This window comes from Colobus angolensis, unplaced genomic scaffold, assembly GCF_000951035.1.
Source record: "Colobus angolensis palliatus isolate OR3802 unplaced genomic scaffold, Cang.pa_1.0 Scaffold8, whole genome shotgun sequence".
Lineage (NCBI taxonomy): Eukaryota > Metazoa > Chordata > Mammalia > Primates > Cercopithecidae > Colobus > Colobus angolensis.
In genome coordinates, this window is record NW_012121820.1 from 18,689,466 (window position 1) to 18,715,511 (window position 26,046).

The 26,046-nt window shown below is 43.0% G+C and overlaps 1 protein-coding gene across 4 annotated transcripts in view; it reads left to right on the forward strand.

Annotated features, from left to right (window-relative positions):
• The window catches only part of LOC105502553 (ubiquinol-cytochrome-c reductase complex assembly factor 1), a 109,211-nt gene that overhangs the window by 73,517 nt on the left and 9,648 nt on the right, over positions 1-26,046 (forward strand). For 3 of the 4 annotated variants that reach the window (XM_011929159.1, XM_011929162.1, XM_011929161.1), the window contains one exon: positions 23,677-23,754. The exons of the other annotated variant lie outside the window; for it this stretch is intronic. In XM_011929159.1, coding sequence (XP_011784549.1) covers positions 23,677-23,754 — 78 coding nt within the window. The remainder of the gene's footprint in view (positions 1-23,676; positions 23,755-26,046) is intronic. 4 annotated transcript variants of the gene reach the window in all.

The window sequence follows — 26,046 nt, forward strand, 5'->3', positions numbered from 1 at the left end:
TGCTTTATAGGATGGGTGAACCTTGGAATGTCAGACTGGGTGCCTCAGAGGTTTTGAGTCTGTGAAGAGACTCAGGTATATGCATTTTGAAAAATCCCAATTTTTTTTTTTTTTTTTTGAGACGGAGTCTCGCTCTGTCACCCAGGCTGGAGTGCAGTGGTGTGTGGTGTGTTCTCGGCACACTGCAACCTCCACCTCCCAGGTTCAAGCAATTCTCCTGCCTCAGCCTCCTGAGTAGCTGGGACTACAGGCTGACGCCACCACACCCGGCTAATTTTTTATATTTAGTAGAGATGGGGGTTTCAGCATGTTGGCCAGGTGGGTCTCGAACTCCTGACGTTAAGTGATCCACCTGCCTCGGCCTCCCAAAGTGCTGGGATTATAGGCATGAGTCACTGCGTCCGGCCCCAAAAGATTTCTAATGCATATTTCTGGTTAAGGTTCTACCCTCTCATTTCTGTGGTGAGGAAATGGATGCCCAGAAAAGTTCATTGATTTGGCCAAGGTCAACTAGAGAAAGCAGAATGAGGACCAAGACCAGATTACACCAATTTCCAGTCCAGTGTCCTCTTTACTATACCATGATACCTTCCAATTGAAAGAAAGAAACCTTTTCTCCTGTCTTATTACCAAGCACTGCCAAAGACCAAGAGGACAGCTTTTCTTGAATCTAAAGGCACTGCATTTATTTCTTCAGTGCACTCCCAAGCCTGAGGCCTCTTTTACTCAATTTCTAATCCAATACGGCAGAGACTTCCTACTCAATGGGACTAATAGAGATTAAGGGGGAAAAAAAAGACATGAGAATGCTGACAATGTTCTGAATTTGTTTATTTTTCCATCTTTTAGAGTCTGAATGTCTCTACATCATCTGAATTTGCCTTAGTTGATTTTACAATTATTTTTCAGAGACTCCTTGGTTGTGTTTTTTTTAAGGGTAGAGGAACACCGAGACTGAACACCGTGCTTGAAGGGGCCGGGCCAGGAGACTTAACAAAGGCGGTATTATACTGTGTGCGGCAAAGCCAATAAATGAATTCAGGAGACACCTAGATGTGTTTCTAGAGGAGCCTGTGAGGGGAAGGGGTCTGTTGAAAAGGCAGAAAGGTGGGATTAAGATAAATTAAAATGGGGCCAGCATGTTGGATAAGGGGACAGTCTCTTCCTGTTGCCACCATTGCTTTAGATTTCTCAATCTGCTTAGTTCAGAAGTTAAAACTAGTCTTTACCATGTGCTTCATACTCACCCTCCCACCCTCCCGCTCTTACTTAGGAAAAGAACTTAGTTTTAAGGCTATTTTAGCATGGTACAGCAGTGTTTATTACTTGAGTGCTGCATCTGTTGGATGTTACTGGGGAATCTTAGACTGTTTAAACTGGAAAGGAACACTGAAATAATCTGATCCAGAGATCTCAGAGTGTGGTCCCCAGACCAGCAGCCTCAGCATTGCTTGGGATCTCGTTAAGCATGCTAGCTCAGGGCAGACATGGTGGCTCACGCCTGTAATCCCAGCACTTTGGGAGGCCAAGGCGGGCGGATCATGAGGTCAGGGGTTTGAGATCAGCCTGGCCAACAAAGTGAAACCCCATCTCTACTGAAAATACAAAAATTAGTGGGGTGTGGTGGCATGCACCTATAGTCCCAGCTACTCGGGAGTCTGAGGCAGGAGAATCGCTTGAACCTGGGAGGTGGAGGTTACAATGAGACTAGACTGCAATTGCACTCCAGCCTGGGTGACGGAGCAAGACTCCATCTCAAAAAAAAAAAAAAAAAGAATGCTAGCTCTAGGGCATACCCTTGATCTTCGGGGTGGGACCCAACAGTCTGTCTTCTCACCAGCTCTCTAGTTTGAGAACCAGTGCTCCTACACTAATTCTATCATTTAGGTGATTGGGAAATTGGCTCTGGAAGAGCTGCGTACAAATTAGAAACTGACTGAAGAGTAGAACTCGGGTATCTTGGTTGCCACTCTTACTGCTCTCCTTGCTAAGGCATGGGCTAACGACATGTGAAACTTGAGGATTTCAGTATAATTCAGAAGCAGAGTTCCCCAATAGTAATAGCTAACATTTATTGAGCACTTTCTTTTTTTCATGCACTTTACAAGCACCATTTGAATTTTATAACATCTTACAATAGTCTTACCTGTGAGATTAGTAACATTTCTAGCCTCATTTTACAGATGAGGAACCTAAGGCTCAGAGATAATTTCCCATAGCAGGTACAGCAGATTACCACAAACTTGGTGGCTTAAAACAACAAAAATTTATGCTCTTACAGTTCTGGAGGCCAGAAATCAGTTTCATGAGGCTGATATTAAGGTGTTGGCAGGGCTGTGCTTCTTCTGGAGGTTCTAGGGGAGACTCTTGCCTCTTCCAGCTCTTGGTGGCTGCTCACGTTCCTTGACTTGTGGCTGCATCACTGCAATTTCTGCCTCTGTAGTCATGTTGCCTTTTCTTCTATCTGAGCCTAGTTTCCCTCTGCCTCTCTCTTAAAAGGAACAATATGTATGATGGCATTTAGGGCTCAACTGGGTAATCCAGGATTCCCTCCCTGTCTCAAGTGTCTTAATTTGACCCTAGCTGCAAAATCCTTTTTTGCCTTATGGTAACACTCACAGGTTCCAGGAACTAGGACATGGATATCTTCTGGGAGACCAAATTCAGCCTACCTACCACTGTTAGGCAATTTAATTAGACTTACACAGTAAATATGGGAGCCTGGATTGGAACCCAAACCTTCTGGACTCTAGAGCCTGTGCTTTTAATTACTACTCTGTACTTAACTAAAAACTATGGCTCTAGCATTGGCATTACGATTTTTAACCTAAGTGTTGTTTCTTTCTTCCTCGAACTTCCACAGTATCCACTTGTATTGTAGCATTGAACCTTTTAGTCCTTAAGCTACAGGACTTGAGGTTTTGTTTTTGTGGGGTTTTTTTGTAGAGATGGGTTCTCGCCATGTTGCCCACACTGATCACTTGAACTTGTGCTTAAGTGATCCTCCCACCTTGGCATCCCAAAGTGCTGGGCATAAGCCACCATGCCTGGCCAAGCATCTTATATGTTGGTCCTAGCTTCTCCAGTTAGTTAGCTTCTCGAGGGCAGATATTCCATTTTTATGTTTTTAAAAACAGAGATATAATTTATATCCCATAACATGTAAATTTGCTTTTTAGTAAATTCACAGTGTTACATACCCATCACCACTATGCCAGAATATTTTAATCACCTCAGATAGAAATCCTGTGCCCATTAGCAGTCACACCCATTCCCCTTATCCCCAGCCCCTGGAAACCACTATTCTACATTCTGTCTCTACGGATTGACATATTTGGGACATTTCATATAAATAGGATCATATGATATGCAGTATTTTATGTTTGGCTTCTTTCACTTAGCAGAATGTTTTCAAAGTTCACTCATGTTGTAGCATATTTTCAGTACTTCATTCCTTTTTTGTCTTTTTTCTTCATTTGTTTATTTTTTGCCCAACTCCCCCGACCAACATCATTCCTTTTTGGGATAGTCTGTTGTGTAGCAATACCATGTTTTAAAACTCTGTTAATTAATTAATAGACATTTAGTCTTCCCACTTGCCACTCTTCAGCTTTTGTGAATAATGCTTCTGTGAACATTCATATGTGAGTTTATGTCTGAACATATGTTTTCAGCTTTCCTGAGGGATATACCCAGGAGTGGAACTGCTGGGTCACATGGTGACACTATGTAAACTTTTTGAAGAATTCGGATATTGTATCTTTTTTCAAGTTGTTTGAATTCCTAGATGATTTCCATTGTTCATTTGTTTATAATGAAAAAACATTAGATATGTGACCTTAATCATTACTTATTTTACCTACAGTTTTAGACAGTAATAAGAAGGGACAGGGTGGCATAATGGAACGAGTTCTGCCTGGCCACTCTTTGGGTAAGCCTGAGTAAGTCACATCACATCACCTCTCTGGGGAGAAGAGTTAGATGATTTCTACATTCTCTTCCAGACTTAACATTCTGCAACTCTGTGGAAGTCTGAAAAGCTAGCCTTGTGTTAAATCCCAGAGCTTGCGTTCTGTTTTTTTAGCAGTTCATCACTCTCTGTCTGATTTCTGTTCCCAGACACAAACAAAGTTTTACCCATCTATCCATCCATTTTATTGTGGCCTGTTAGCTTCCAGGTACTGTGCTAAAAGCACTGGAGATAGAAGGATGATTAAGACATTTTCCATGACTCCCTCGTCTAGTAGGAGAAGATAAATATAAACAGATAATTACAATATTAAGAAATTATAATGTTTTTAAATTGCTGAGAATGCCCAGAGGAGACAGGCTGGTAATAGATGACATTTGAGTTAAATCTTTTCAGATAAGTAGGTGTTTGCTAGACAAGAAGAGAATTCCAGGCAGAGGAATAGTGTGGATAAAGGCACTGAGTTGGTATGAGAAGGCAAACAATGTTTGGCTTTGTTTGGTGACATTCTTCCTTTTCCTGCCGTGGTAAATGCAGATTCTCCTTATCCAGACTAGCTCCATTTTGAGATCCTCGTGTATGTATGATATTTACAGACTCATCCACACTTAAAGGTCTGAGAAGTAACATGCTTTGTCTTAAGTACTGGTCACACGCAGTACTACTTCCTTCTTTGTTAAGGACACTTCAGACTCGATTTCTGAGTAAGGGGGTTCACTGAGTAGTTGCGGGATCATGGTCCAGATTTAGGTTTTCTCCATAGCACCAGCTCAGGTTGGGCTCTCGAAAATGCCTTCTTGTCTCTCTAAGGGTTTTGGTTACATAAAAGTATTAGGAAGGTAAAATTTTACAATATGATCAGCACAGCACAAACTAAATTTCTAGCCTTTAACCTAGAAGCATATATGGAAGGCTTTGTGTTCTAAACTGCCCCCTTCCCAGCCCCCGGCCTTCATGAGAGGTCATTGTACAGCTCTTTCCATGGTCACTGCTCTCTTCGCTTTTACTGGAGGGCAAAACTAGGGCAGAGAAATAATTTTTATTCACTTCTGAAAGGTTACAGTAATAAAGAAACTCTTGTTAACATCAGAGAACGTTGCAGCCAAGAGTTTTCACAGTCTGGCATTGTTTATTTTACATGTAATTTGGAACCTTCTGCACTCTTAAAATATTGGCACAAAAATGTTTTAACTCTTGAAGTACTTCTCTGTACACCGCAATAGTGTGGTGTCGGGGGGGCAGCAGGACTCTGGAGAGCCATTTGCCCTGTTCCTGTTGGAGAGAGAAATGGTATAAGCATGTGTATGTGTGTAACATACACAGTCACTCATGTATTTATGCGCCCTTCTGCATTGAGAATTAAGAACTTTCTCTGTCCTGATGAATTCCCATGCTTCTCTTTATTAAACAATGAGAATGGTATAGCAGTCCCACTTTCCTTTTGCCACAACTGCCAACAAGTACAGAACTTCCCTTATTTAGATATTTTGATATAAGTATTCATTACCCTTTCTTCTCCCACCCCCCACAGACTATTACTTAACTCTTTTCTCTTACTTTTATTTTGGTTGAGGTGCATACTGTGGGCAAAACTGTGTGCCAGGAATTTTACAGACATCGTCTTATTTAATCTTCACAAATTACCTTGCAATAGAGTTGAGAGTGTCCCCATATTACAACTGAGGAGAACCAAGGGGCAGAAAACTTAAAAGACTTGGCTGTGGCCGCCATAGTAAGTCACAAGCCCAGATCTGGTGGATTTCAAAATCTTTGCTCCAAAAAAATGGGCTCTTTTGGCCATAACGTGTGCCTTTTGTTGTAATCCAACTTGAACCCTTTTTTGGAAATAGATAGAATATAAGTAATAATGAGTGAACTGATGAACTAACTGATCCATTGATAGAAGCACAAGTCGCTTACATTAAATGAGATAATAATACACAGAAGTACCTGGCTCCATCAAAGGGTTTTTCTTCTTCTTGTTGTTTCGTTAGGTTGAAATTAAGATATGAAACAATTACAGAAGGATGCCATGAGTTAAGTGGGAAGAATGCTAGGCTGGGGATTAGGCTTCCTAGTTCCAGGCTCAACTTTGGTCCCAGAGTTTGGAGGACCTTCTCTTTCTCCCATCTGTCTTATGTCTTATGGGCTTAAAATAGAGTGATTTATTAGCCCAGCCCTTGCTAAGACCTAGGCATTCCCCAGGACTGACCATGTTCTTTGTAACCTGTCTGGTGTGAGGAGCTCTCCTTTTTCCAAGTCTGGTATTTTCTTCCTTGGCCTCCAAAATGGGGCTTTGGCAAAAGAGGCAGCACTTGCTGCCACCAGGTGAGCTCTGCAGAGCTGTCACTAAGCCAGGTCCTTCTCCAGCAGAGGACGCCTTCCCCGGCAAGAGTTCCACTCTGGCTCTGAGAAAAGGATACTGTACTGCATGTGTACGGCAGCCGCCATGCCTGTCCTGCAGGCTGTGAACCTTCTGTTAAAGCCAGGCTGGGAATCCCATACCCTCTAGTCCTGCTCCATTTTTAGTACTTAACAAAGTAGCAAGAAGAGCTCAGAACCTTTCAGCTCTTCTTTTCCCAGAGAGAGCTCTGTTCCCTTTTGGTAGACACACCAACCTTTGGCTTCAGATGTCCCTATCATGGAGAATCCCAGTTAGTACATGCACATAAAATGGGCCCGGGAAACAGGCCATTCCCCCAAAATCTAGTGAGGGCCCCTGTGTGTTCTGTTATTCACCTCCGAAGCGTGGCATTCAGTGCTAAAAAGTTGAGAGGCCAGTGCCCAGTTTTCCAAACAGTTCACCTCCCATCATGTGGGCTTTGGAGCTAGACAGACATGGGTTCTAATCTCTGCTCTGCCACAATGTTGCTTTGAGATCCTAGGCAAGTCTCTTTACCTCTCCTTGTCTCCATTCCATCCTCTATAAGGTAAGTCATGCACGGTTATGACACTTAAACAATATGGCTTAGCACAGTGTTTGGCACATACTAAGTACTTGATAAATTGGAGCTATCAGGATGCTGTATTTGGACCTTTTCAATAGCACCTAGCATAAGCTGTCATCTTTTGAAGGGATTTATAGGTGCATCTGTGACACCCCACTAGATTCTGGCTTTCTGGAGGACAAAGATCCTATCTTTCATCCTTCTGTCTCCTGTTCTGCCTGGCATGAGTAAGGCACATAGCAGGCACTCAGTTGATGTTGGCTGAATCTTTTAGGATGACTTGGGCAGAGCAGGGTGGGCGTAAATGCTTTAGTTTCTCCATCTGTACCTGAGGAAATAGTAACCCCTTATTTTGGAGCCTTTGAGGACAATTTAAAACGATATGTGTGAAGTGTTTGGAGCCCTTTGAAAGGAGGGTAATGGAGAAATTAATGGTGTTTTTGCTATTCTTGGGAAAGCCCTTTGTGGTTCTCAGTGAATAAATTACTTGGAGTGAGTTTTCTCACACCTCCTACTCCGCTGTGTTCACTGTAGCCTTTTTTTTTAATGACTGTCTGCTGTAATACTTCTTTGCCTATGACTTATAAAGATATATATTTTTGGTGTTGGACTTTTGACCCCTGTCTGCTCCCAGGAGGGAAATTTTGATCAGAATAATAAAAGGTGTAAACTGTGTGTGTTGCCCCTTACCTAGGCCTTGGACAGTTTAGCTGCTGGGGTTAGGAATCAGCTGGCTTGTGGTATGTGTATGGTTATGGGGCAAGTAGGAGATGGTTCCGGTTAAGCGCTAAGCAGCCTTCTGTCTCCCACTCTTCTTTTCATCCCTGTCTCATGCTCTTTTGCTAAGGTTCTTCAGATTTCACATGAACCTTATTGTCTTTGGCATTTCTGATAGGTGTTTGTGGCTATACTCCTTCTCCTTCAGAGACAGAAGGTGTTTATCGTCTCCTGTGCTTTAGGTCCCAGGGTGAGTTGGCTACCAGAGAAGAGCCTCCCTCTAGAAGGACAGTGTGGGAGAACTGAAAAACACCAGTCTTGGAGCTACAGGAGTGGAATTAGACTTAGTTCTTTAATTAACCAGCAGGCTCCAATGCAGAGCCTGGACCAGGTTATTTCTAAGGGCCTTTCCTGCTTGAAAAAAAATCCATGAGATAAAAATTTTCCAGCCCAGGGTAGAATTTACAACAGTGAACAGCAGTTTGCAAAACTTCCTACTTTTCTCCAAGCCTCTCTTGCCCCATAGCACTGGAAGAACTGGCTCCATCCCTAATAGCCTCAGTTCAAAAGGATCAGAAGAGACTAGGGTAGTTGGGGACAAATGTGGGGTTCATAACATACTAGGGGTATCTGGTCTGATGAAGTGGTTGGGTATGGATGTCAGAAGAATGTCACTTGATGATGATCCTCAGGGACTATGTAAAGGAATTTTAGACTGCCTTGGCTGATGGCAGGAAGCCCCACCCAGGGCTAGCCCTAGCTGGTCAGAATTGCCAAGCAGTCAGTGTGTTTATTTTATGCCATCTCCTAATCATTTCAGTGGCCGCCAAGCTCCTAGAAGCTTGACAGCCGCAAAGATGATCCTAATTCAACCCTTTCCAAGTGAGGACACTCAGTCCTGGGCAGGAAAAAGGCTTGGTCAGTGTCATATAGTAGTGGTAGTAGCAGAGACTAAAACTCACTTCCCTTGATTCCTTCTGTTGTTCTTTTCATTACATGATACTGTCATGTTTGCTGTTCTCTACAGCCACTACACACACCCTGCATTTTGTCTTGCTGGGAGAAGCCTCCAGTCAAAGACCTCCTGATCCTTTTCTGTTAAGATCAGCATTCCAGTGTCTATCTAGCACAGTGCTTAGCACATGATAAGCCTTCATCCAATGTTGGTTGAATGGCGGATGAGTGAGTGAACTCACAGAGTCTATTCCTAACCCCATCTTCTTAGAATCAATTCTATACTTACACTGCAATTTACCTGATTAAATTCATGCCAAATCGTTAATGAATGCCAGTAAGATCTGTTTTAATGGTCCCAGATAACTCTTGCATTTTAACCAGAGTTTTCTCTAAATAGTGTCTTTGGAAAAAGCAGTGATTGCAGTAGTAAGACATACAGGCACTGTGACAGCTCGAGCTCTTGGGGTTGAATATACCTCTCACTCCATGTCCTACCACAAGGTGGGCAGCTGTCTGCTCTTTTCTCCTGTGGGCTTAACTCCTGCATTGGGTACCACCAGAGGGCAGTGGCTCCACCAGGATCTGAGTGGGGCTATGTAAAAAAGTTCTGGAGGCTCTAGGGTCAGACCCAGGATACAGTAGAGACAGATGCTCCTTTCAGCTACCCTGGGTGCGCCATGAGTATTTCTGGATCCATTGATGACTCTGCTGTAACATGCTTTTCTTGCTTTGTTTTCCCCAAAATGCTGGGTGAATGGCCCTATGGGGTTGGTTGGAGCTGAAGGGGCCTGGCTGGAGTGGAGGGACTTGTTTTTCCATGTTCATTGTACTCTGTTCAGCTGGTCTTTCTGAATGTCAATGATCCTTGCCATCCATATGATGTGCCTGGTTCTCAAAGGAGCAGGAGGAACTGTAAGGAGCCCTTCTTTAAAACAACCACTATCAGGGCCTCAACTGGTCCTACTGATGCTCAGATCCAGTCCTGACCTCTCACCTAAACTCACTATCGGCTGCTTCTTCACTGGTCCTCCTGCCTCTTGACTCTCTTCATCTCAGATTCATTCTACAAATTATTCAGCAGCCTGACTAATCATCCTAAACTCCTGGAGTTCGGGAATTGTCTCTTGTTTACTGCTATAGCCTCAGCTCCTAAAACAGTGCTTGATGCCTGGTTAGTGCTGAATACATTTGATGAAGGCAATATTGAATGTATTTCCTCTAGATCCAGGAACATTATTAATTTGTATGGTTTTATTAAGGATTGCTTCGTTCATTTATTTATTCAAGGAACATTTTTGTCTCAGCACATGCTAATCCCTGCATGCGGTACGTAGAGAATATACCAGAAATAAGTGATCTTACAGGGCTTACAATCTAGTTTATTCTGAGAAAGGAAGTTGAATCTTTCCTGGGTTCACTTCCACACGAAACAGACGAACGAGAAAGATATAAGTTCACTTGCTTTTTTGTTTTGTGTTCACTGCAGGCTTCTTCCAGGAGTTATCCCAGGGCAGGGCTGAGTATGATGGGAGGATGAGGCAGGAGAGTAGGTAAACCCCGAGGTTCCGAGGGAAGCTTCAGAGGTTTCCAGGCCCTCATCTCCACGTGGGGGATTGGGTTGAGTTTATAACCTTCTTTCCAATGCAGTATCACAGAGTAGCTGAGAATACTCACATACTGAAGCCAGTTTGGACTTAAATCCCACCCTAGCCATGTGACCTTGGGCAAGGTCTCTGCCTATTTCCTTTCTGTGCCTCAGTTTTCTCTCCATAAAATAGAGATAACCATAATACCCACCTTACATCACTTGTAGCATTGTGAGGGATAAATGAGTTATCACATGTGAGGTTCTTTAAACAATGCCTGAGAGCGAAATAGATGTTTGCCGCTAATTTACTTACTGTTAAGCATTTTCATCTGTTAATATAAAAAAGGGAAAAGGAAGGGCAGTTTTGCATAGTTGTGATGGAAAAGCTGAGGCTCAGAGTGATTAATCTTGCACACTCACAAGGTGGGGAAACAGGGCTGTTGGGGCCCAAAATTTACTTAGATTTCAGTGCATTTCCTAGGCCTGAGTTGGGACTTAAATACAGAACACCAAAGACAGCATCTCGTTAACATACAGCATTCTGAGTTTGTCTCTTTCCTTTGGATAAAATACCTTTCTAAGAACATTTTACTGAGAAAAGAGGACAAAAGAGAATTACCCTATAAAGATGGGGTCACTCGCCGGGCGCGGTGGCTCAAGCCTGTAATCCCAGCACTTTGGGAGGCCGAGACGGGCGGATCACGAGGTCAGGAGATCGAGACCATCCTGGCTAACACGGTGAAACCCCGTCTCTTCTAAAAAAAACAAAAAAACACTAGCCAGGTGAGGTGGCAGGCGCCTGTAGTCCCAGCTACTCGGGAGGCTGAGGCAGGAAAATGGCGTAAACCCGGGAGGCGGAGCTTGCAGTGAGCTGAGATCCGGCCACTGCACTCCGGCCTGGGCGACAGAGCAAGACTCCATCTCAAAAAAAAAAAAAAAAAGATGGTGTCACTCTTAGAATTCACAGGCCGTGTCAGTTCCATGGTTTTTTTGTTTTGTTTTGTTTTTTGTTTTTTTCCTTTTTTTTATGAGACAAAGTCTCGTTCTGTTTCCCAGGCTGGATTGCAGTGGCACAATCTTGGCTCACTGCAATCTTTGCCTCCCAGTTCAAGCAATTCTTCTGCCTCAGCCTACCTAGTAGCTGGGACTACAGGCATACACCACCATGCCCAGCTAATTTTTGTATTTTTAGTAAAGACGGGGTTTCACCATGTTGGCCAGGCTGGTCTCAAACTCCTGACCTCAGGTGATCTGCCCACCTGAACCTCCCAAAGTGGTGGAATTACAGGCATGAGCCACCGCACCCGGCTGTGTCAGTTCCATTTTAAGGGATATCTGAACCTTACTTCTGGCCTCAACCTTCACCACCTCACTACTTAAGTAAGAATGATCATATGGCTTCTAACTGGGATCCGGGCTCAGCCATTCCCGGGATGCTTCCACAGGAATGTGTAAGCTATCTGCTGAGTGGCAATTCTGTTTGAGCCTTAAAACAAACAAACAAAAAAACTTGGACTAGGAGCCAAAAGACCTTGTCTCTGTGAACCTCTTGACCATTTATTAGCCAAGTGATAATTGGGTGAGTCACTTGACCTTTCTGAGCCTTTGCTTCCTCATGTCTTCAGTAGGGAACAGCCTCTTTCTCAGATTACCATTGGGTCAGTATTTTGGCAATTGTACAGCTCTGAACAGTGAGCAGTTAGGACACAGCAGTGAAAGACAAACATTCTGTGACCTGTGTAAAACAATGTAAATGTCTGCTTTACTGTTTTGGGCTTTAGACTTTGATTTGACCCATTGTGCCCAGGTGGAGTTACCAGTTAACTCCTGTGATTCGGTTCATTAGGGTGGCCCTGCCCCTTTCACTCTTCATTGCTGTGGAGAAGAAGGCAGGGCTGTTGGATGAAGGGTCAGGAACCTTAAGATCAGTAAGGGGCTAAATTTTGGGTCCTCTGAGAAAATGTTGCCATCTGGGCAATATGATACCTATTTTGGGATCACTGGGAAAGGACTCGGGTCAGTGATCTCAGTGTTGCCTATAGATCTTCTAGGTTGTTCAGAGCCTCAGCATCCATGACAAGTGACAGTGGCTCAGCTCTATTAACAGAGAACTGACTAACTTGTTGATCTATATTCATCTGTTTGTCTTTTGTGTCTGTGCAGTTGATGTGGTTGATAGTGATGGGGAACAAACATCCTGTAGTTTTCCACTGTACCCAGTCTGCCTAAATTTAATAGAAAATCATTAAAAAAGCCAAGTCGTGCCTGCAGCTTTTCTGCCCTCATAAATGTAGTCATGAGGCTCACAGTGCAATTAGCAGCCTCCAAGTGTCTCTGGAAACCTGAGTGTGTCAGCATCTTCTTGCTGACCGTAATCAGACCTCATGGCTGCAGTCAGAATGCAGAGGGCCGGGAGGAATGATACCGACCTACATGTAGTGAACAAATCACTGGAAAAGGGGCTCAGGCTCCTAGGCCCTGGTGTGTTATGCCTGTGCTCCACTGGAGATGCCTGCCGGGCTCAAACTAAATACACATCTTGCTCATATTACATCTTATCCAAGTAAGATTTTCCATTACAACAACATAGGAGACATGAAGGGCATGGCGATTGCTAAAATCATACAAGACTGGTTGTCTACACTTGGCGCTGCCAGGGTCAGAAAGTCATCAGTGTATGATGCATATAACTTGCCTTCTGTCTTCATCTTTCTGTTCTCTCCGCTTTCTTCAGTGAAGTCTGATTACGTGCAAGTCATGGCCTCCCCTTTCCTCCTGTTCATCTACTCGATAATCAAATCCCATTGCTCTGGCTGTAGTCATTTCTCTCGAAAGCATGCCTTCGTCTTTGTTCCTGTTGTCACTTAACATTGTTTCAGTTCCTTAAGGACTCTCACCTAGACCATTGTAGCAGTCTCCTCTGGTTTGCCTGCCTCTGGACCTTCCCCCAGCTTTGTGATCTGTTGAAAATAAATCTGTCCATGCACTTTCCCTGTGCTTAGACCCCTTCCTTGTCTTTCCTTCATGTGGCGTTCAGGGCCATTTACAATCTCACAAAAATTGCCCTTCCAGCTCCACCTTCTGATTCTTGCCACCATGAACGCTTCTGTGGTTGTGTGTGTGTGTGTGTGTGTGTGTGTGTGTGTGTGTGTGTTTTACAAACTTTCTTCTGAAAATACTGTACTTATTCACCTCCCTGTGCCTTTATACATACCATTCTTTCTGTCTGAACATACCTGTTCACCCTTTAATACCCACTATAATAAATGTTGCCTCTTCTCTCAAGCCTTTCAGTCCCTATACCATTGCTATTTTTTATATACAACGTGCTAGGTGTGTCTTCCACATGAGATTATAAACTTCTTGAAGGTAAGTACTGTGTTTTATTGTTTTTTTTACCTCCAGCATATATCACAGTAGAATACAGCAGGTACTCAATACATGCTTATCAATCATGTACAATGCAATGTAGAGTTCTGTACCAAGACAGTTTATAATCTGGTGAGGAACATCAGTTAGCTCATGATACCACTGTGCTGAATGGATAAGTGTCCTAAGAGAGGCTTTAATACACACATGGTTAAGTCATAGATTGAAATGACTGTCTGAGAAGAACTGTTTATAACTGAGATTTCCTTTATTGTGGTAAAATATACATAATATTTATCATTTTGACCATTCATAAATGCTTGATTCAGTGGCATTAAGTACATTCGCAGTGTTTTGTAACAATCATCTGTATCCAAAACGTTTTCATTATCCCCAACAAAAACTCTGTGCCCATTAAATAATAATTTTCCCTTTCTTCCTCCCATCAGCCCCAGGTAGACTATTCTACTTTCTGTCTCTGAAGGTGCCTAAGTACCTCATATAAATCAAATTATACAACATTTGTCCTCCCATGTCTGACTTATTTCATTAAGCATAATGCATTTATGAGTGCATTTTTAAGGTCCATCCATGTTACAGCATATCTCAAAATTTCATGCCTTTTTATGACTGAATAATATCCCTTGGTATGTGTGTACCACGTTTTGTTTCTCTCTGTCATTGGATACTCGGGTTGTTTCCACCTTTTGGCTGTCATAAATAATACTACTATGAAAATTGGTGTACAAATATATTGGTTCCAATTCCTGCTTTCAATTCTTTTGGACATATAGTTAGGAGTGGGATTGCTGGGCCATATAGTAGTTCTATGTTCAGCCTTTTGAGAAACCACCAAACTGTTTTCCACAGTGACTGTACCATTTTACATTTTCTTCAGCAATGCATGAGGGTTTCAGATTTTCTACATCCTTGGCAATACTTATTTTTCTTTTCTTTTTAAATTATAGCCATCCTAGTGGGTATAAATGGAATTATCTTGCTCGGCCAGGCGTAGTGGCTCACGCCTGTAATCCCAGCACTTTGGGAGGCCAAGGCGGGTGGATCACAAGGTCGGGAGATTGAGACCATCCTGGCTAATACAGTGAAACCCCGTCTCTACTAAAAATACAAAAAATTAGCCGGGTGAGGTGGCGGGCGCCTGTATTCCCAGCTACTCAGGAGGCTGACTTTAGCTAATTTAAGCAAGCAAAGTATTTATTGGTAGGGAACTGAGGCTCACAGAATGGAGAGTTTAATAACAGGGCTCAGGAAGGAAAGATACAGGGTAGCTAAGTGATCTTAGCAATAGGAACTTATGTGTAGTCTCTTTGGGGTGACCCAATTTTACTGTTTTATTTATTATTTTTTAGAGATGAGGTCTTGCTGTGTTGGCCAGGTTGGTCTTTAATTCTTGGCCTCAAGCAGTCCTCCTGCCATGGCCTCCCAAAGTGCTAGGATTACAGGCATGAGCCACCGTGTCCTGCCAAGGGTGATCCAACTTTAGCTTCCTTTCATATTTGTTTTTTTCTACTCTCAGAAGCAAGAGTCTGATTAGCTAAGCTTCAGCTATGTGTCCATCTCTGCGATGAGGGGACAGCATTCTAGGATCAACAGCCTGCCAACTCATGGAACTGGGGAAGAGTAGGTCCTGAACATAAGGAAGAAATGCAGAGAGAGATAGAGACCTCAGTGTTGGAGTACTTCTAAGATCTACTGATCCATTGAGGCAGATGATGGAGGCAACCTAACCAATCCATGGAATAGCCTCTGGGTGTTTCTGTTAGCCATAGAATCTTGAACGCCCTGGCCTGTGACCAGTGCCAACCCATTGTAACCATATATATCTGACATTCTTCCTTGAAACCTCTCTGGTTTCTCCATGTTCATTCTTAAGTATGGTTGCTAAGACAAAGACTTTTGACTATTAAAATAAATGAGGAAAGAAAACTTTTTGACCTTTGCATATGGCTTTTCCTTTAATATAGGTAATAATAATTACCTTTTCATATTTCTGATTTGTCTGTTCATGAGGGAAATTTGCTCTGGTATGCTATTACGTCTACTTGGCCAGACCCTTGCTTCATCCTGTTATTTTTTTATTTTGATATAGACATAATACTGTGCATTTGACCTTGTCGAATCTCATCTTCTTTTTAAGGACAGTTTTTCTAAATTTAAAAAGAGTCTATTTTACTCTTGCTTTCCAAAGTGCAGAAATGAGCAATTTTAGCTTTGTGCTTGTGTAGTTCTTCTGTTTCTCGTATGACTCATCAGAAGCAGAAAGGTGTGATGGCTTAGACAGTAGATTTAGAGACTGGCCATCTGAGTTAAAAGTCCCAGCACTGTCACTTACAAGCAGGATGTGATCTGACTGCAAGTCACTTAACATTTTGTTTTCTTTTTCCTTTTTTTGAGACAGAGTCTTGCTCAGTTGCCAGGCTGGAGTGCAGTGGCATAATCTCGACTCACTGCAACTTCTGCCTCTCGGGTTCAGTGATTCCCCTGCCTCAGCCTCCTGAGTAGCTGGGACTACAGGTGCGCATCACCATGCCCGGCTAATGTTTTTGTATTTTTAGTAGAGATGGGGTTTCACCATGTTGGCCAGGCTGGTCTCGAACTCCTGACCTCAGGTTATCTGCCTGCCTCAGCCTCCCAAAGTGCTGAGATTACAGGCATGAGCCACCGTGCCTGGCCACTTAACATTTTTGAGCTTCTGTTTCCTTGTTGATAGAGTCAGGACAACAATAGCAGTTTGGCTGTGAGCTCCTTGAGGGCAGGGTTGTGGTTGTGAGACACAAATAAGATCATAAAATGAAAATATTATCAAATGCATTGTGTAATCGTTGTTACCACCATCACTGCCATCATTATTATCAGTACGGATTTTAGATAGTCCCCAGGATTATTTCCTTTAGGACTCCACACCATCAGTGCTGTTGTTAAAACTGCAACTCTTTCAAGCCAGGTGTTGGCTTCTCTAATGAGTATGCCTGAGACTTGTCATGTGGTATACTATAAAAAGCTTCCAGAAACCAAAGTAGATTATAGCTGTAAGATTCCCCTTATTCAAATGCCCTAAAGAGAAGAAAATTAAATAGCCATGGTAGTTTGATCATCTCAGAACCTTAATGTACCTCATCAGCTCCTTTTGAAGATGATTGTAGACTTAATATTATGTGTTCGCATATTTTCTCAGCTGGACAAATGACTAGAATTTCTGAGGACATACATCTTTTCTCTCTTGGCTATTTTCCAAGCCTGAGGGAAGGACTGTTGTACTCCATGACTATATAGAAATTAGGGCTACTGGTTCTGCAATTCTGTCTGCCAACCATATCCCTTGTTTTTCAGGACATTATCAGGCTACGCAGTCTTGAACATGTAGATACCAAGCAGCAAAACAGGAATTTTCAAAATAAATAAGAAAGGGATTCGTATTATTATTACTGTGTTGTAGAGACAGGACCTCACTTTGTTGTCCAGGCTGGTCTTGAACTCCTGGCCTCAAGTGATCCACCTGCTTTGGCCTCGCAAAGCGTGGGGATTGTACATGTAAGCCACTTTGCCCAGCCAAGAAGGGAATATTTTTAAAAAGCATGTCATCATATAGCAAACTTCCCTTGTACCTTAAAAGTTTGAAATGTTTAAAATGGATTTTAAAATGGATCTCCTCATGCTGAGTTAAGGTTGGCCTTTCATCACAACGGGAACATACTATGTTTAAATGTTCACATTATTTTATAAAAAGAAAGAAATTGTCTTTCATTTGAAATATTTTTCTTTTTATTCTTGGTATTAACAATTTTCTCTGGAACTGCCCGATATGCGTGTGTGTGTGCGTGCGCGCACAGAGTTTTGTTTGTATTTTGTCATCATTGCTAAAAGACCCTCAATAGATCTTTCAGTCATAATGCATGTGAGTAACAGGTAGACTTTTTTGTTTGGTCTCTCCATGTCCCTGTCTCTCTTGTCTATCTACTCTTACTCTGTTTCTAAGTATCTCATAAAATATTCCACAGTGGGCTAATTTCTAACGTGAACTTTAAATAGGCTAGCTGATGTTCAGTGCACATCAGCCTGTTGCCACACAATGACTGTAGAACATGGCATTGGCACTGCAAAGCATGGGTGGTGGCATTACTGTCTACTACAGCACAGCTAAAACGTGACCTACAATCTTGTGTTGCATTGTTGCCTTATGATGAATTTGATATAGTCCTTAGGCTTCAGCCAGCAACTCTGGCTGTCCTTTGTCATTCATTCATTCCAGCAAATTCTTAGTCTGCTGCTATTAGCAACTTTGCTTCAAGCCAGTAACCTTAAAGCTTATTCTCACCTTTTTGCTTATCAGTGTTTTCCATGCCAACTTTCTTCTATTTTCCCATCCCCCCACCATAATTACACCCACTCCCAACCTCAGGTTTTCCCAAGAGTGGAGCTTGGCTATACTAGGAATATCAGATGTATTAGTGACTGGCCACTGATGACCCATCTGGTGGCTGTCTCTAACTGCCACTAGAACTGGAATCTCTGAGTTGTGTTTACCCAAGACCACACTGGCATTTCTTAGTTCTGCCTCTGCAGATAGCCTGAGCTATGGGGCACAGGAAGGGACAGCTACATTCATTCCGGTGTCTGTTCCAACACATTTAGGCACTGGAGTTGGATTGCCCTGTATTCTTATCTTGACCTCACTATTTCCTAGCTGTCTAGCTTTAACTTTCCCAAACATCAGATTCCTCTTCTCTAAAGTAGAGACAGTAACAGTTCCTGTCTCTTAGAGTCCTTGGGAAGGTTTAAGTGGCTAATGTGTAAAGTTGTAACACAGTTATTGGCACTTGGTAAATAATGAATGATGGGATCCGTCTCCAGACTTGAATCACTTTGGGGCACCTGTAGACTGGTGAGAGGGCAGACTTAGTAGAGAAAATAATATGTGTGCTAAGTCTTAGAGGATAAGGAGTTAGCATCCCTTCCATCAGTAGATAAAGAAGAGAAGGATTCCTGGCAGCAGTGTGACTAAGAAATAGACGAGAGCATGATGTATCTGTGCACGTGCTTTACTGACTGCAGGGTGAGGTAAAGTAGGGAGGCAAGAGGAGGGGAGGCAGAAACAATGGCCAAGAGCAGATCACTAGAAGCCTTGTAGAGTTCACGGAGGAGTTAAAACTTGATCTCCCGTCAGTCCCTATATCCACATAGTCTGGTTCCTCTGTTAAGCAGTCACATAAATATCTTTAAGAGCAGCAACAGTGAAAAGGGGAAAGAGAGCAGCGAATTGGCCTCAAATGAACTGGCATCTCTTTAAAGCTAATATTCCTCCTTGAGAATGCTACTTTAATTAAACATGTGCCCTGCAAGATTCATTATTGCCTTACTTGTGTTGCCTGTTGGTTGTCTCATTCATTAATCTGCTGATTAGTAACCCTGAACTCTTGCATCCCCTCCTTTTTTTTTTGCATTCCCTTTTTAATATACTATGCTGTTTCCCCTGGGACATAAACTCCAGGACCTGTCCCTGGCCTGCTCGTGTTTGTTTTCTTTGCCCCTTGTGCCTGCCTCTGCTATAACATTTGTAGTATGTGTTAAGTAATCCTTAAGGTAACATTTTTATTATGTCATAAAAAGTGCATGGCAAATATATTATAACTCATGGACTTTGTTTAAAAATGAACGGATAATTTATTGAGTGTGTTACATGAGCCTCACTCCCCTCCCCATTTCAGCTGAGACCTGCTGCTCATTTAGCCGAGCCTCCTATTGAGTGCTCCCTCCCTGTGACATGCTGGGAAAGCAGGCCCATGGTTGGCTAGAAGTGACATCATAGTTTATGTACTCAATAAAAATTTAATTAAGTCATTACAGGAATTGCAGTCATCATTTAACCCTCTGATTTCTTCTGTTTAGTTTATTATTAAACATTCAGTAATACCAGTCACTGAATCCTGATGGCTTATAAAATATCTGCATGAATTTTAATGGCTTAAATAAATGGGAAAATATGAGTAACTGATATAAAAGGAACCTTTTCCTTGTGGCGTTGTATGTATGGGTTTTTATAAAAAGCAAAGCATTATGGAAAGGATGAGTTTAATAAGAGAATGTCCCAACACTATCTGGGAGGAGTTTCTCTTCTGCTGGGTGCAGCTGTGTAGTCATGGGCAGAGCGCTCCATGTAGTATGATCTGGCAGTGGAGAGGCAGGGAACCTGCACACCAGCAACCAAAACCTTAAATGAGGGACTAAAATCCAACAGGGATTCACCAGAGCAAATACCCCGCTGCCCTTGGCTGCTGGACTAGCTAGAAGGGCCCTGCCAAGTGAGTCCGGTAGTTGAGGAAGCTGCTGTCACTTGCCCTCACCTGTTGCCCTGCAGATCATGTATCTGTACTGATTGCACTTTCACCCTCTTCCAGGAAGGGCCCTTTTCATGATCTAATCCAGCCTGGGTGATGATTTCTGAAAAGCATTTCTAGCTATGGCAGCTTGCCATTGTCTCAGCTAGAGGTGAAGGGAGAGGCAGCTTACAGGTCACTGGAGTTAGAATATAGGACCAGAAGGTTAAGGAGCCTTGCTAGTAAGGAACTCTACTCTTGCGCTCTGTTTTTCCTGGGCAGTAGCCAACCAGAATGCAGGTGTATCCCAAGAGGAGAAAATGTGTTTGTATGTATGTGGGCCTTGCTGGAAAGCAAGAACTGAGGTTTGCAGATGAATGTGTTGGTGATCTCTGGAAATACCCTGTAGATGGTAAAGTAGGAAAAGCACTCACCCAGAAATCAGGTTCTAATCCTGGCTCTGACACTATGATGTGTGACCTTGAATAAGTCTCTTCTTTTTGGGTTTCAGTTCACCCTTTCCTCAAGGGTATTGAGCTAGGTAATCTCTGAGGGCCCTTCCTGCTCCAGAGCTTAATGGTGTGATACATGACATAAACTAGCTCTGCTAGGCAGGTTCAGTGAATGTTTTCCTCTGAGAGATGCTCCTGCCTTATTCTTTGATACCTCTGATATTGTCCGTTATGTTATTATGATATCACTGCGATTATTCCTAACACAGGAGAACAACTCACGTGGGAGTAGGGAAAGCCTCCAAGTGTGGGTATGGGGAGGTCTGAGTTGTAGTCTCATCCTCACATGACAGAAGGAACGAACTCTAGCTCTGGCCTGTTTCTTGACTCTTCCCTTTACCCCAGCCCTTTCTGGCAGATGGGACAGTAGAAGTCTGGCAGTATATGTTTCTGAAATTCCAGAAACACGGAAGGTATTCAGCAGGGGGAAAGAAAGAAGAAGAAGAAAACCCCCCAGAAAACTAGTTGGGTAGAACATGCTATGCATGGTGTACTACATAGGCCCTTGTAAAATTCAGTTACCAGCAAGCCTGTCTTAGCTCCTGCTCTGGGTTAGGCTCTGGACCAGATGATAGGGGTGCTGAGATTAATCAGACATGGTTCCTATGACCCTTGAGTAGCTCCCAGACTAGTGGGAGAGACAGATGCATAAGCAGCTCTAAACTGTGTGTGTACCCAGGGGAGAAAGTATGCCCAGAGAGCTGTGAGAATACCAAGGATGGATGGCTAATGTGGCCCTGGTTGAAGGTGTGTGGGATAGGTCATGGTTTGCACTCCTGCTTACATCCAGTCTACATTTTCCAGCCTTGAGCTTCACAATCCTTTCATTTTTGAAAATTATCCATGACTGTAAAGCATTGGAACTGGTTTTGGTTTTATGTAAACAAACCAGAAGTTATTACTTACAATTCCTTACATTTGCAGAGCATTCTGCAGTTTACCAAGGCTTTCAGCATACACACATTATTAAATTAATGAATGAATGCATGCTAACTCACGTGCTCTTCCAAACAGCCCTGTGTGTAGGGCATTTAAAAGAAAAGGGGCCAGGTGCAGTGGCTCATGCCTATAATCCCAGCACTTTGGGAGGTTGAGGCAGGCTGATTGCCTGAGGTCAGGAGTTCAAGACCAGCTTGGCCAACATGGTGAAACCCCATCTCTACTAAAAATACAAAAAAATTAGCCAGGCATGGTGGCGGGTGCCTGTAATCCCAGCTCCTCAGGAGGCTGAGGTAGGAGAATTGAGAATCGCTTGAACCTGGGAGGCAGAGGTAGTAGTGAGCTGAGATCATGCCACTGCACTCCAGTTTGGCCAACAGAGCGAGACTCTGTCTCAAAAAAAAAAAAAAAAGAAATGGTCTCCGGTTGACTTGCTTAAGATAACATCCTGTGTACATAGCAAAACTATCACTTGAACCCAGGTTTTCTGAGTCTAAATCCAGATCACCCTTTCTGCATTTCTTCCGACTAGTTATGAGCCACAAGATAAAATCACTCAGTCTTTGATTTGTGACCCAGAGTAAAATTATCCTCCCAGAAGCAGAACCCTGGCAGACTGAAAGGAGTGTGGACTCTGGATTCAGACTGACCTGGATGCTGATCTCAGCTTTATCATGCATTTGCTCTGCGACACAAGGCATCACTTCACCCGGCTGAGTCTCTCACACAGTCACTTATAGTCTGAGTGACTGTAACACATCTACCTCTGAGTTCTGGTGACGATTAGAGGAGATAGTGTCCATAAAGCTCCGGGCCCATGGCAGGTACTTGGTAAATGAGATGACCGTGGGCATGGTCACCATCAGAGTTGTTAAGCACAAATCTTGTTCTCCATATAAAGTTCCAAATGCCTTTTGGCTGTTTCCAAAACCATCAGTTCAGATAGTCAGTGAGTCCTTACTCTGTGCTCTACATTGCACTGGCTTTCTGCTGGGATCCTGAAGAGGAATAAAACGTGGACCCTGCCTTACAGCATGTTACTGTCTGGAGGTCAGAGTTGTTCCCTATTGAAGGCATTCAGCAAACTTCATTCTGGGCCCTGAAGATCCTCCAGGCCAGGCTGTTCCCTGAGAGGAGAGAGGAGTTCTACCGGACTCTCAACCATCTCACCAGAATTGCATTTCTAAAACAGTCTCTGAGTTTTTGTTTGTTTGCTTGAGACAGACTCTCATTCTGTTGCCCAGACTGGAGTGCAGTGGCGTGATCTTGGCTCACTGCAGCCTCGGCCTCCCAGGCTCAAGTGATTCACCTCAGCCTCCCAAGTAGCTGGGACTACAGGCATGCACCACTACACCAGACTAATTTTTGTATTTTTTTGTAGGGATGGGGTTTCACCATGTTGCCCAGGCTGGTCTTGAACTCCTGGGCTCAAGCAGTCTGCCTGCCTTGGCCTCCCAAAGTGCTGGGATTACAGGTGTGAACCACCACCCAGCCAAGATGATCTCTTAACTTTAACATTCTTATTGCTTCACAGTTGCCCCTGCTTTGTTCTTCCCTCCTTTCCATAGCCTCAGAGGCCCCCTTTTTTCCTCAGCATGTTTCTCACAGTCCTGCCTCTCTCCCTCCTCTTCCCATCTCTGACCACTTCCTTCTCTCTGTTTTTTCATCACAACAAACTCTTGAGTGACCCTTAAGATGTCTCCTAACCTAGTCTCAACATACCTTTCCTGTGATCCTGCCCATTCACCCTCCCTGACACCCTCCCTGTGCCAGTCATTTTCTTTCCAGCCTCTGCACCTTTGCACACCTCCTTCTGTCTAGAATGCTCTCTCTCTCTCCTCCCCCTCACTCCTCTGTCAAACTCCTCCTCCTCCAAGGTTCACTTAAATGTTACCTCCTGGAGAGCACTTACCAGCTCCCTCAAGCAGGTAAAACTAAAACCCATTTATCACTCAGCATGTTTGGAATAGGATTTGAGGCAACATGTTGCAGTGTAATTATTTTTTATATGCCTATTTTCCTACATTGGACTGAGCTCCTCCAATCAAGAAACCTTTTCTTATACTTGGTTCATAGGATCTAGCACAAAACTCAACATGTGTTTGGGGCTCAGTTCATTAAGCTGACTTGTGTAATTTGAGATCAAAACCTAAAAGAAGTTGGCAAATTGGGGAGAATCCTGACAGGTCAGGGAATTGAGAATGGACTGGCAGCTTGACTTGTTGGTGGCTGTCTCTCTGTTCTACTAAGAGTCTGTGACAGCTAAGAGTCAAAGATCGTACTTTTTGGTTTTTTTTAATTCTTTCTTTCATACTTTTGTTTTTGCCATTTGTTTCTGTAGGTTAATCCCTATATCCTGAAGAAGAACATGATCCTCATGACAAATCATTTCTATGCAGCGATCTTGGGGTATGATGAGGTAAGATCATTTACCAAGGCTTAGGCAGAACAGTGGCCTCCCCCAGCAAAAGCTTTTGATGAGAGCCTCTGAGGGAAGCTGCAGGGACCATTGTTACTGGCTACCACCATGGCATAGTATTTATTTCTTCATATTCATCAACTGGGCAGCGAGAATGAATATGCTCAGCATGTTTAGGAAACATGCCACATGTTTGGGAAAGAAGGCAGTATTTAATATGGTCAAACCATTGAACTGGCATTTGTTGAGTGACTGCTGGGTGCTGGATGGAGGGACAGAGGCAAATGAGACACTGTCTTAGCCCCATGTGCTCCCAGAGAGAGGAGGACATTCATGTAAACAGTGTGTTCTGCCAGGCAAAGTATACACTTTTTTTTTTTTTTGCTTTAATTATGAAAGCAATACATGCTCATTTTAAAAGTTTGTAAAACTGGCCGGGCGCAGTGGCTCCCAGCACTTTGGGAGGCTGAGGCAGACAAATCACTTGAGGTCAGGAGATCGAGACCAGCCTGGCCAACATGGTGAAACCCCATCTCTACTAAAAATACAAAAATTAGCTGGGTATGGTGGTGGGTGCCTATAATCCCAGCTACTCCAGAGGCTGAGGCAGGTTAATCGCTTGAACCTAGGAGACAGAGGTTGCAGTGAGCCGAGATCGTGCCTCTGCACTCCAGCCTGGGTGACAGAGTGAGACTCTGTCTCAAAAAAAGATAAATAAAAATAAAAGTTTGTAAAGCTGTACATAAATGGTTGAAGTAGAAATTAGAAGACCTGGCTGGGCACGGTGGCTCACGCCTGTAATCCCAACACTTTTGGAGGCCGTGGCAGATGGATCACCTCAGGTCAGGAGTTTGAGATCAGCTTGACCAACGTGATGAAACCCCGTCTCTACTAAAAATACAAAAATTAGCCGGACATGGTGGCATGCGCCTGTCATCCCACCTGTTTGGGAGGCTGAGGCACGAGAATCGCTTGAACCTGGGAGGTGGAGACTGCAGTGAGCTGAGATTGCGCCACTGCACTCTAGCCTGGGTGACAGAGTGAGACTTGGTCTCAAAAAAAAAAAAAAAAAAACATGAAATGAGAAGACCTATTTCCTATCCTGCTCCAGACAAATACTTAATTCCTGGTTTATTGGATGTCCTTCCAAATGTTGTCTGTGCATAGACAAGCACCTTTATCTTTTCCTTCTTTATGCAACTGGAGTTACACTAGACACACAATTCTGCAACTTGCTTTTTTCACCGAAGTGTGTATCTTGGGTGTCCTTCCACATCAGGACATTTGGATCTATCTCATCTTTTTTAAAAAATTGTAAAACATGCATATGATAAAATGTACAATGTTAACTATTTTTAACTGTATGGTTTAGTAGCATAAAGTACATTCCCATTGCTTTGCACCATCACCACCATTCATCTCCAGAGCTTTTCCATCTTCCAAGCTGACACTCTGTCCCTATTGAACAATAATTATTCCCTCTTTCCCTCATATCCCCTAGCAACCACCATTCATTTGACTTTATGCCTCTGTGAATTTGACTACTGTAGATAATTCATGTAAGTAGAATCATACAATTTTTGACCTTTTGTGACTGGCTTATTTCACTATGCCCTCGAGGTTCATCTATCTCATCTTTTTTCTCCCCAACATTTATTGTGGAGATTTCAAACATGTAGAAAGAATGGTGTAATGAACACCTGATATTTTAAACTAACCAGATGCTTTTATACTGATTTTATGGTTACCTCCAGATTTAATGCAAGCATGACCCCTCCTGGGAAGCAGTTCCTGAACTTGCTGTGGCTCAGCTCATTCCACCCTCCCTGCACTCTCACAGTGCTTACTATATTCACATTATCTGTCACCTTGGCTGGGTGGGGATTTCTTTTTGGGTAGTGGCAATGCCTACTATTGTTTGCATTTATGTGGCCTGACATAGTGCTTGGCATGTGGTAGTCACAGAGTGAGAAATGCACAGAAGGACAAAAGTAAGAAACTGAAGTTCAGATTGAAGGAAATGTTACCAGCCTGAAGATAATAATTAAAGCCAGAAGACAAGCTTACCAAAAAAATCCAGTTAAATGATTTGGTTAGGGTCATAGGACCAGTTAAAATAGAGTCTCCTGATTCCTGTTCTACTAGATATCCTGAATTAGAAGGAAGCATTTAGATTGCATACTATACACATCATTAACTTAACATGAGCTTTTGGTGGTTATGGGATGGGAATTGAGAATTATTGCTCAAGTGTACATATCTTTTTTTTTTTTTTTTTTTTTTTTTTTTTTT